The sequence below is a fragment of the Nicotiana attenuata genome, unplaced genomic scaffold (assembly GCF_001879085.1).
Source record: "Nicotiana attenuata strain UT unplaced genomic scaffold, NIATTr2, whole genome shotgun sequence".
NCBI lineage: Eukaryota > Viridiplantae > Streptophyta > Magnoliopsida > Solanales > Solanaceae > Nicotiana > Nicotiana attenuata.
Window position 1 is genome coordinate 663,394 of NW_017670449.1, and position 12,736 is coordinate 676,129.

Below are 12,736 nucleotides of genomic sequence, written 5' to 3' on the forward strand. Positions count from 1 at the left end.
GAATCTTGGATTGATTCTCTGTTTCATTCGGATGCCTTTCGTGTTCCTTGCGCTTTTTATGGGGCGGTGATGAAGATGGACCAACACTTGCAACATGTTTCTTCTTACATTGAAGATCAGGTGTAGGAGAAAAGTCATCCGAATCCTCTCCCGACTTGTCTGAATGAGCAGGAGTAGGTCTGTTCTCAACATCAGCGCCTACAGGAGGAATCTGAATAACGGCAAGCTCTATATCGGTTGGATGGATGTCCTTGTAAACAATCTGAAAAACGAAATACAATCAAAGTCTTACCACAAACACACACATGCAGATCTGGAATCAAACTGAAATTTGTATTGAAATTAAGGCAGCACTAATGATTGGGAAATTATATGCAATTTTATGAAGAATTAGTAATGAAGGCTACAACAGTTGTATATTGGTGTATGCATCTGAATGCAAATGTATGCAGTAGCTGTATTTAAATGTATGCAGTATCTGTATGCATTTGTATACAAGTGTATGCAGCATATTTATGCATCTGAATGCAACTGTATACTGCTATATGCATCTGAATGCAAATGTATGCAGTATCCTGTATGCAAATGTATGCATCATCTGTATGCATTTGTATGCAAGTGTATGCAGCATACATGTGAGAATATGACAGCAGGTATTACAGCAGAAACTACAGCAGAAACTACAACAGGTATTACAGCAGGTATTATAGCATCAAAAATGTATCTGTATGCAACTGTATACTTCTGTATGCAAATGTATGCAGAATTAATTATTAATAAAATATAAACTAGCCATGATATTACAACATCAAAATGTATCTGTAGGCAACTGTATACTTCTGTATGCAAATGTATGAAGAACTAATTATTAATAAAATATAAGCTATCCATGATACAAATGGTATATTACCATGTTTCCGTTGTCATTGAACATGTCGTTCATCAGATAAGCAAAGTTTGGCTGATTTCCGGTGGTTTTCCAATTTAGTATTCTTGGGACCACGTTATCAACTCGGAGTGCAATTTTGGAATCAACATCTGAACAGCACTCATAAAACCACACTTGCATAGCTAGGGGCATCCCAGCTATCTTGTAATACTTCTTCTGAGCATCCATCTTCTTGCTAATCGATTTTGTCAGCGTTTCAAATACTTTTAAACCCCAATGATATTCAGAATAGCGCCCACTCTCTACCAAGTCAAAATGTAGCCTTGGTATGGTTGTGCTGTTCTTCTCGGATGAAAAAATGAAGGTGTGTATGAAATACAACAAAGATATCTTCAAGGCATCACCATCATTGTCGGGACCCCAATTCTTGTCAGCAAAGCATTTCACAAATGTTTCTTCTTGACAAGATTAGCACCTCCAAAGTAAGTCTCAATAAGCCGGTTAGGAACCTTTTCACTAAACTCAAAATCAGCATCATTACCAACACATTTGAGGCCAGTCACAAGCGCAAACTCCCTTAATGTGAAATGTAATGAAGTACCATTGACGTGTATTGCAAATATATTGTTAGGAGTTCCTTCTAACTGGAGAGCCATGAAGCTCTGAAGAGTTGATGTTGGACTTCACAACGCTTCATTTGAAGAAAATTTCCAAAGCAAGTATTACCAGTTGTTTGTACTGCTCTGGAGTAAGATTCTCTTTTAGCTCGGAGACTATGTCAGTGTTAGTACATACACTGATATGCGGTGCAAATATTGGCTGGTGTTTCACAAAAAACTTAATTCCCTGCATTTAACAAGAATAAATACATTTAAATACAACTGAATACATTGCATATTTCACAGTAAATCTGACATGAATACATATGAATACAACTTCAAACACTTAGAAGTATAAATATAACTGAATACAACGCATAAATCATAGTAAATCTGACATGAATACATACGAATACAACTAAATACACTGACAAGGCTAAATACATATAAAAACAACTGCATACAAGACACATGACATAAATATATCTAACATGAATACATATGAATACAACTAAATACAGACTGGAAAATTAAACATTTGAACACAACAAATAAATTCATTGAAATTAGAATAAAAAACATTGATGGGAACCTTGAAAATCCTTAAAAATACAATTATAAAAATACATCAGAATACATATACATACGTATAAATACAACTGAATACATGAATAATACAGATGAATACATCAGAAAAATACCTTTTCTTCGACTTTATCTGAGCTTTTACTTGCTTCAACCTCCTTCCCCTTGACAGATGAAGCTTCAGAGATATGGATTTTCCTCTTTTTAGGAATGGGAAGTCTTGTCTCCTTCATTGATTTCTCGACTTGTGTTTCTTTGAGATTTTCATGTCGAGCTTTTGTTCTCTTCTCCAAAGCCATATTTTTGGCTAAACCTGCATCCAATTCCCCTTGAGTGATTTGCAAGGAGAAAGAGGGACCATCGAAATTGAGAATTTTAGTGGGTATACCTCTAGTAATCAACTTGCGGGGTGTATTCTCAGACATTGTGAGAATACGACTTGGGTACTGTTGATTAGATACAATTTGGTGAGTAGAGATGTTGAGAATAAGCAAAAATGGCAAAAAAAAAAAAAAAAAGCTTACCACACTACTTATAGAAATAAGTCATTACAATGTAGATGAAATTAAAGTTTACCCGAGATTGGGGAAGGAGGAAGCAGCGTTGTGGGTGAGGAGGATTCTGATTTTTAGCGCGATTACAGGGGATTTGGAATGAAAAATAGATTGTATCAATATAGAGAGAGAGGGAGAACTTGTATTGAGAAGTTGTATGGAAAACGGTATCTATGAGAGAGAAAATTAGAGAATGGAGAGAGGGAAATAAAACATAGCGTGTATAATGGCTTAAGTGTAGGAGATGCCCAAAATTAGAAATTTTGCTATAAATCATATAACATATCTATAGGAGGTAATTTATTTAAATGGTATTTATTTTAAATAAATAGGGGGTTAACCTGTTCTATAGGAAGTAAAAATTCCATTTGGAAACACTAGCTCTTGCAAATTCAAAATCTGTTTTCTTACAACCATTGCTTCTAAAAGCTGTGGAGTTAAATCTGTGTTCTTACAACCATTGCTTTTACTCTCTCTTCTTCTCACATCTTTTACATATGATTCAAGGTGCCGTCCGCCATACTACTTCTCCCCTATGTCACCTGGTTGCAGTGTAAAAAAATTGAAGAGTAGAAGTCCACCATTGAAGGCTATTCAAAGCTTTGCTTTCAAAAATAGAATTTTTTGAGTTTGTTAGTTGTTTGGATTGGGTGTTGTTCCAATTGATTAAAAATATCAAAAGGAGTTCAAAATTTAAGTTTGAAGTGATTTGGAGTAGATTTGAGCAAGATTTGAGTTAAATTTCAGAAAAGACGCAAAGAAGAAGACGAAGTCAGTTTTTTGTATTATTATGTATAATCTTGTATAATAGTGTATATGAGTGTATAAACACATCTTATACACTATTATACACTTTTATACACATTTATACAAATGTCTGTAGACGAACTTCTTCCACGATTTTCAGTTGCAATTCTTGTTCAGAACCAGTCCAAATCTCCATTAAATGACTTCAAATTTTATGTACAACCTCCTTATACTATTTCTAACAAGTCTAAATAACACCCACTCCAAATTTCTCGCAAAATAAAATTAAGAATTTAAACCAACATATTTAAGCTTGTTAAAACTCTAATTTTCACCACCCAAATGGATTTAGTTTGTTGAACTAATATTTGAGTCACAGTTACTGATTCGAAAATTAACTTAAAAGCTTGAGCAATCTTTTTTAAAAATTAAATAGTAATTTTGAGAACCTATTGGAGTTAGATGTTGAATCTTAGCCTATTATTTTTGGGCTAGTTGGTTGTAAATTGAGATATGGGCTATAAAATTGAAAAGTAGGGAGCCCAGTTGTTCTTATGTGAAATTTTCCCTACAGTGTCTATTAATATATATTTAAGAGAAATTTTCACAAACCACTATTGCTTAGTGGTTATTAGCTAGTTGTAGCTAGCATTTACTATATAACTTCCTATAGCTATGTTTTCAATTTTTTTAGAGTGTATTCGATGTATTTAAGCTATTGTATTCATGAATACAGTAGCAAACTCGGCGTGAAACAGGGGATTCCAGCTTAGACAATTATTGTATTCGACTGTATTCACGATATGTATTTGTGAATACAGTAACGTAAATTGCGCAAATCGTGGTCTATTCAGTCGTTTTTAAACGGAAAGTGAATCAATTAACACAATAGACTCCTAATATAACTCAACTAACTTAATTACATCACCCATAATCTGTATTTGATGCGAAATATGCTGAATATTTTTCCCAGCCGATAAATACAACAAAATAGAGCAATCGTCGAGTTTCTAATCCTTCCCTTTTCTGTTGATATCATTCGTGGGTGTTTCTGTTTTCATCCAATAAAATTCGAGATTCATCTATAGTGCAAAAACATATGAATACATACTGCAGATACATTTGAATACATATATACATCCGAATCCATAAATTATATTAATTAAAAAAAAATATATGAATACATTCATGGAATACAGCGAGACAGTGAATACAATGAAATACATGGGATACAACGAGATACATTGAAATGCAATAAAAAAAGACAATGAATACAATGAAATACATGAAAATACAGCGAGATACATTGAAATACAATTAAAAAAAGGTAACAGAATCTTCAAGTTGCTCAGCTCCAAACTCCGTCGTCTTTGTTCAAGAACAACCCTAATGTCGTCTCGTCGAGAGGGCCGCGATTCTGACTCAAAATTTCACTGTTCCCGCTTCGATCGAGAACCCTAGGTGAGGAAACGTTTGTTAGGTTGGGTGTTTATGATATGAGAGAGGTAGTGGTAGAGAAATAGCGTGAAGAGGAAGAGTCATTGTATTCATTGTCTTTTTTTTTATTGTATTTCAATGTATCTCGCTGTATTTCAGTCCCAAACTCCGTCGTCTTTGTTCAAGAACAACCCTAATGTCGTCTCGTCGAGAGGGCCGCGATTCTGACTCAAAATTTCACTGTTCCCGCTTCGATCGAGAACCCTAGGTGAGGAAACGTTTGTTAGGTTGCGTGTTTATGATATGAGAGAGGTAGTGGTAGAGAAATAGCGTGAAGAGGAAGAGGAATTATTTTACGAGGTTGTATTTTCCAATCCTGCTTCACTAGGCAGGAATTTCCGGAATCAACTTGCTATTGGATTTCCTTCACGGAGCAGGAGAGAACTCGTTAGCTATTATACAAAGCGTTGAGAGAGAGAGGGTGGAGAAAAATCTGAAAGATGAGGGAGAAAAATAATACAAAGCGTATTTTATGGCTTAAGGGTAGGAGGTGACCATAAATAGATATTTGGCTATAAAAACCAAAAGGTAGCTATGGAATATAATTTTTTAAAAGGGTATTTATTTAAAATAAATAAGGTATCAACCTTTGCTATAGGAGATAAAAATTTCTATATTTAACTACTTTCGTATCATTTTATGACGCATTATTTGAACCCTGATTCTATGGCTGCTCATAATTGTTGTATCTGGACTTTTCAAATGCAGTATTTCATCCTTAACATAAAAAAGGCTGAGCAAATTGAAAGAGATTGAAAAGTAAAGTCGAACAATAATAGTATTATTACTAGTAAAATAATGCATGCACTAGTACAAACATGCCAAGGATATAAATAATCACGCTGCTCAAGTACAAATATATATCCTCAAACTCAGCACCAAAATCCAGTAACCCTTAAAGCTCTAAGAACACAATGGTCACATATTCCATAAAAATATTATAAGTAAACAATAGGGATAGTACATAATTATCATATTGAGGTTGTAGCAGATTATAGATGCACCCTTATACTTTGTTGGGGAAGTACAACCTTTTAGGCTGATGTGGCATATCACTCTCTTGAAGACAGTGAGAGGTAAAAAAAATTATTAATAAGTTATTTTTATCAGCATTTCTTTCATTAAATATTAATTTTTCTAGTTTTTGTTTTTTGTTTTTTTACTCTTCCTTTTTTTCTTTCTGTTTGGCATGAAACCATGGCTTCCTTCAGCCTTCTCCTTCTTCATTACCCCCTTTTTTTCCCATTTTCTTCGCCATTACTAATCCGCAAACATAATATAAACAAGATCTATTTTTTTTTTTTTTTGGTAAGGTTGCTTTTTGTCGCATTCAGTCTTTTATTCAGGTTTTATGTTGGGGCGCTCGTTTTTTTTTTTTTTTTTTTAGAATCTAAATAGAGTTTCTTGCTATTGATAATTTTGGCGTTTGTTAATATTTTTTATTTGTGCAATAGATTGATGGTGCTGAATTGCTTGGATTTTCTGTGAATTCTTCAAAATTCACCATGCTAACAAAATTACAACAAACTCTTTGCCGGGAAAAATGGGGACCAAGTTCAAAGATCTGAAATTTGAAGCAATCACTTAGTTGGAGATCTGAAATTTCACCAATTGCAAAGAATGAAAAAGTAAGAAGAGAAAAGAAAAGAAAAAAGAAGAAAGCAAGAAAATCGACCGGTCGGGAAGGACCTATCGGAAAGGGAAGCGTACCTTGGAGGAGAAGATAAACATTGTATTAAGTAATAAGAAGACTATAAAATAAAAAATAAAAATAGAACACAAAAGAAAGTAAAAATAACACTAGAAAGGGAAAAATTACGTGGCAATTTATTATTGGTGCGTGAAACATACAACATTCCTTGAATCTGAAATTAGTCGTAAAAAGTGGTATTTATATCATTTTGAACAAATATAGAGGGATCATAGGATCCCTGCAAAGTTTAAGTGTTATTCTGGAGAAACAGGTCAAGTCCAAAGGGGGAATATGTAAAACAATAGGTACATGTAAATAGTGGTGCAATAACTCAAAATTAGTTCGATGGAGGTGGCGATGGAGTAGAAATATTTGGAATAGTGGGAATTGAAGGCAAAGGAGGCAAAGTGACCTTAAGGATAGTAGTAGTTGAAATTGTTGGCAAAGTAGGGAGAGTTGTGTTTGGCAAAGATGGCAATGTTGTTGAAATGTTTGGCAATTGTGGCAAAGATGGAATAGTGGGCAGTGGAATTTGCAATAAACTACGAGTTGCAAAGCTAAGGCTAATGCTTGAGAGTAACAAGGTCATGACCAAGCAAAAGACAAAGCCATTCTTGAAAATAGCCATTGTAACAATGATTGGGAAGAATACGGTAAGCTGGGCCTGAACGCCACGGTTACTAAAAAATTGCTTGTTTTTCTTGAGGAAAGGAAGTGGAAAATCTTTGTTTGAGTTATGGGGTAGGTTATAATGAGTATTTATAGAGAAAATTATGTTAAAGGGTTCAAAAGTTTGGGATGAGATGTGGGTGTGTGGAAGCATGGGAAGTTAGGAGTTTTTTCATCTCTTTACCTAATTTCCCTTTAATTTTGAAGTTTCTCGAGTTAACTTTTTATTACTTGAAATTGAGTACAAGAGAAGGACTTGACCTTATGATCCGTCACTTGATTAGCTTCCCTAAACTAATGTATAGTCTCGATATTAACTTGATTCAATACTTGTAGGTATCATCAATGATCTTGTTCATAATGTAATTACTAGCTTTCCTGTTTAGTAGTATCGGGCAAAAGCAATTCACTTTTTTTTTTTATCCACTTCAGATAAACCTAAACAAGTTAGTAGGTCAGTTTGGTCAAGAACCAGTTCCAGATCATTGAAAGTGATTGAACATTTAGGTTAATTAGGAAAACGAAATTTTCCATTTATGTAGTTCTTTCTAATCTATATATATATTATATATATATATATATTATATATATATATATATATATATAATAATATATATATATATATATATATTATACCCATACCATACTACACACAAGAGTTGAAGGTCTATGCATTGAGGGAGTACAAAGAAATATTTATATAATCGGGTCATTTATAAATTCATCACCAATAGATCTGATGAGATCATTAATTGGTACATAGTAATTAAAAATAGTAACTTACCTACTGGCTATTATCACATATTGACCTACACTAATATTGTATACAATCTTTATTTTTATATATATATATATATATATATATCACGAGTTAAATTGCACTAGGTACATATGTGGACATCGTTTGCGTTCAAGCTCGCTTTCCTCGCTAGATATAGTAATAATGTCGTGTGGTTTGGTATATGGGCAGAGATAGGGGCGAATGGGATTTATCTGTACCTCCTTCGCTGGAAAATCCTGAGACAGATCTACTATTAAAACTTAAAAGCGAGTTCAAAATCCTCTCTTCTTTAATAATCGACCATATGGGTTCAAATCAAAACGTAATATGTCTGCTTTTCAGGGTTTTCCATAGGGGTGTGCATTCGATTTATCGATTCGATTTTGACCCTTATCGATAATTACTTATCGATTATCGATTTGTACATATGCTTATCGTTATCGTTTCAATAAGGTTTCGATTTTTTCGATTTCGATTTCGATAACAAATAATCGATTCGATTTATCGATAAACCGATTCGAATGCACACCCCTAGTTTTCCACATAGTATATATTAATGATCCATATATACTGAAAATAATGAGTCCAATTACTCGAACCCACTCTTAATACTCTAGACCCGCCTCTGGTTGAAGCTACCTATGTCATATGCCTTGTTTCATATCTTTCACCTTTTGTACGGAGGTAAGACTATATCCCCCTCCTTGTAATTTTCTGATCAATAAAAGCATGCACATGCCGTGGGACTTTAGTTTCTTTTTTTTAAAAAAAAAAATCTAATTATGGCTTGTAGAATTGTTTGTTATAATATGATTTGTTTGTTCGCATTATAGGCGGAGCCAAGATTTCAAGCTTAATTACTAAGTTCTAAATTAATAATTTATACATATTCAATGGATTTTTTAAGACAAATACAGGGTTTAAACCAAAGCTACTGAATTTACCGAACCCGCTGGCGGCACTCTAGCTCCGCCCTTGGTTCGAGCTTGGGGAAATTATGGGAACATTTATGGAGGAAAATTAGGGTCGGATATGGAGAGAATAAAATACTGATATTTATTGCATATTTGCTATATCATTTCCAGTACACATGCATGCAACTGCATTAGGCTAAAAGCTAGAAATCAAGAAACGTACGTAGTTTTATTTGGACTTATTACAAAAGCAGATTGACATAATTAGAAGTTGTTTAGGTTCTTCATTTATGGGCGATTGGCTTCTTTTTGCATGTAGGCCAGAGCTTCTTGAGCAGTAGAGCAACACTTGCAGCCTCCTCCTCTCCCATATCCGCCGCAACACCCGTATCTGCACCCTCCGCCATGGCCACCACCGCCATGGCCACCGCCTCCATGACCACCACCACCATGGCCACCACCGCCACCTCCATGACCACCGCCTCCATAGCCTCCACCTCCATAACCACCACCACCATAACCGCCACCTCCATGACCACCGCCTCCATAGCCACCATGACCTCCGCCTCCATAGCCGCCTTGGCCTTGTTTTGCGGCATCTAATTGAACAGTTGTCTGGCCTTCATTTGCTGCTACATACATAAAACATATTGTATTTCTTAGTGCATGGAACTAATATTGCTAACTACTATACTTAGTACTCCTTCGCATTTTATTCTATATGGTTAAGTTAAAAAAAAAGACTAAAGTTTAACGGGTATAAAAGATATTCTTAGTTGTGATTTCAAATATATTATGACATTCTTATAATTATAAGAGCGTGTCATTAAGAGTAAAATGAAAAATCCAACGTCAAAGATTTTTAATATAAAAATTAAGATATTATTCCTTTTAAAACAGATCATATAAAGTACTCCTATCTTTTATTTCTTGTCATTGCGTGAAAGATTAGTTCACAATATAACATCAAGATGGATGAAAAAGAAATAATTTCTAAACTAAACTATATTAAAGTAAGCCAAGAAATCAATAGTGTATATGTTTAAGCAAATTTTAGAGGTACTGTAAACATTACCTTTTTTCTCATCTTGAGATTTCTCATCAACTGCTAAAGTTGAAGCAAGAAAAAGAGATGCACATAAAAGTGCTAGCAGAATTAGGGTATTATTGAGCTTCATATTCTTGGAACTTCTTTTACTATCCAACAAGAAAGACTTTTGAGAGTAGAATGAAACTTTCTTTCAACTGAGCCTTAATTTATACTGAAAAAAACCCCACTACGAGATGTAATCTCTGACTTAGGCTCTATAATTTTAGAAATTCTTTTCATTGGATGACGAACTGAAGAAGAAAATTTGATACTGCAAGCTGTGAAGGAAGCAAAGTAAGCTTAGCTAAGCTACGTGGAAGATGAGAAGGCTATACATCTGGAAATTGAGGTAATGCTGCTTACAAGGAAACATTTATCACTATCTTAATATAGTCAATCTTGGTGTCTTGGTTTGTTTTGTTAATCATTGATCTTAAGATCCTATGTTTCACTAACAACAATAAATCCAGTATAATTCCGTAAATGAGGTTTGAAGAAGATAGTGCATACGCAGATCTTACCCCTACCTTGAGGGTAAAGAGGTTATTTCTGATAGACCCTCGACTCAAAGAAAGATGAAAAGAAAACAATAACAACAGCAAAATAATAAGAAAACAAGCGGAATGATCAACATGTAGAGTAATAGAAAAAGGCTCCTATGTTTCAGCAGCAACAACAACAACAAACTTAGTATAATCTCGCAAGTGGGGTTTGGAAAAGTAGTATGTACGCGGATCTTATCCCTACAATTATGATAGAGAGGTTGTTTCTGATAGAGCCCCGACTCAAATAAAGATGAAAAGAAAGCAATAGCAACACATCAAAATAATAAAAAAAACAAGCGGAATAATCTAACATGTGGTAATAGAGAAAGACTCCTATGTTTCAGCAATGGGTAAAAAGATTGGCCCAGCTAAATTCTGTAGATTTTCTATTCATGTAATGAACACTGTTGCCTTCTTCAATACATAGCACCAAATAGATACACTTAAAAGATACTACTCACATGATAATATTACTTCTGGAAACTAATTTCTACAGCAGATTTTAACCTCTATCCAATATTTAGTATTTTGGTTTCAAACCACATACGCTTAAAATATACTTTTAGTACTAACTAATAATATCCTTTCCTTTGCTATTTTTTTTGGGGGCTATGTTTTTCCTTCAGCCTATGGATGTATGTGTCCTCAAACGTATCCGAAATTTTTTGATGTGGCGCCCAGTTTTACGCTATCTATTAGATTTGTACTAACTTTTAAAAATAATTTAATTGATACCTAATTTTTGGATAACTCCATATGACGACCCAAAGGGTCATCACCTATATTCCTACTCACTCTGTATTTCTGAGGCCGTGAAAACCTCACTTGGGATTTCCTCGAGTTTGTGTGCGCAGTCCGGGCGCGTAGCCGGAACGTTTAAATATGAATTTTTGAGAAAAATAATAAAATTTTGATGTTTTAATTAATTAAGTTGACTTCGGTCAACGTTTTGGGCAAACGGATCCGGACTCGTGATTCGACAGTCCCGGAGGGTCCGTAGGAAAATATGAGACTTGGGGGTGTGCCCGGAATCAAAATTCCGAGGTCCCGGGTCCGAGGAATGAGTTTTTACGTGAAATTGTTTTCTGAAAATAATTAAAGAATTGGAAGGTGTTATTTGTTTAGAAGACCGTGCTGTTGGGCTCGTATTTTGGTTCTCGACGTCCGGCACAAGTCTTAAATATGAGTTAAGCAATTGCTGTGAAGTTTGGTTAGATTTGGAACGTCATTTGACGTGTTTTGAGCTAGAAGCAGTAAATTTGATGTTTCATGGAAAATTGGAAGGAATCATGGTCCTTGAGGCCTAATTCGATGTTGTTTTGGCGATTTGATCGCACGGTTGAGTCGTAGGATGTTTTGAAGTTTATATGTATGTTCGGTTTGGAGCCCCCGAGGGCTCGGGTGAGTTTTGAGTAGGTCCCGGGAGGTCTTAGGCTTAGAAGTATCAGAAATTTGCAGGTCCAGGTGTTGCAAGGCCCCCAGCGCGGCGCGGTCATTTCCGCGGTCCGCGCTGGAAGCCGCGCGCCGGCGGTGCATTTCTGCGCGGTCCGCGTGGTTAGGTTCAGAGGGCAGTAGTCCTAGGTCGCCAGCGCGGCCGCCTGCCATATCACGCGGTCCGCGCTGGGAGATTCAGAGAGTGGGAATTTTGATCCATTCCTCCAAGCGCGCCGCGCACCAAATCATGCTGCGGTCCGTGCTGGTAGGTTTCAGAAGAGTGGGTTTCCCCCCCTTTCCTTCGGCGCGGCCGCGGGGCATTTTTGTGGCGGTCCCGCGCCGGGTCTCCCAGTACAGTATATAAAGTCGGGATTTTTTAGTCATTTTTTACTTTTTCAACCCAAAACATAAGGCGATTTTCCCAAAAGTTCTACTTCTTCAAAACGATTGGTAAAGTGATTTCTAACTTATTTTTTTACTCCTTAACATCTTTCACATAATTTCAACTTCAAAACAAAGATTTTAATGGGGGAATTTGGGAATTTAGGGTAGAACTAGGGTTCCTAATTTGGGGTTTTTTGGACACGTCATTTGAGGTCGATTCCAAAATAACTTAATATATTTGAAGTTCACGGGGGAATGGGTAGTCGGTTTTTGGTTCGAACCTCGAGTTTTGACCACGTGGGTCCGGGGGCATTTTGGGGATTTTTGAACAAACTTGGAAATTTCGTTTCATGCA

The 12,736-nt window shown here is 35.5% G+C and overlaps 1 protein-coding gene and 1 long non-coding RNA gene across 3 annotated transcripts; one reads left to right on the plus strand and one right to left on the minus strand.

The window, feature by feature from the left end:
- The first annotated feature begins 5,432 nt into the window (after positions 1-5,432).
- LOC109239577 lies at positions 5,433-7,159 on the plus strand. Its single transcript, XR_002069925.1, has 2 exons — positions 5,433-5,947; positions 6,326-7,159. It is a non-coding gene; the product is annotated as an uncharacterized LOC109239577 (long non-coding RNA).
- A 1,888-nt stretch (positions 7,160-9,047) lies between these two features.
- Positions 9,048-10,242, minus strand: LOC109239568 (glycine-rich cell wall structural protein-like). 2 transcript variants are annotated; one of them, XM_019406146.1, is made up of 3 exons: positions 10,004-10,242; positions 9,480-9,560; positions 9,048-9,419 (listed from the first exon to the last, which is right to left on the minus strand). In XM_019406146.1, the coding sequence occupies exons 1-3, from the start codon at positions 10,104-10,106 to the stop codon at positions 9,217-9,219; spliced, it is 387 nt and encodes a 128-aa protein (XP_019261691.1). In that variant the 5' UTR covers positions 10,107-10,242; the 3' UTR covers positions 9,048-9,216. The 2 variants fall into 2 exon arrangements, with proteins under 2 accessions (XP_019261691.1, XP_019261692.1); XM_019406147.1 differs by having other exon boundaries at positions 9,480-9,557; positions 10,004-10,241.
- Positions 10,243-12,736: the final 2,494 nt, after the last annotated feature.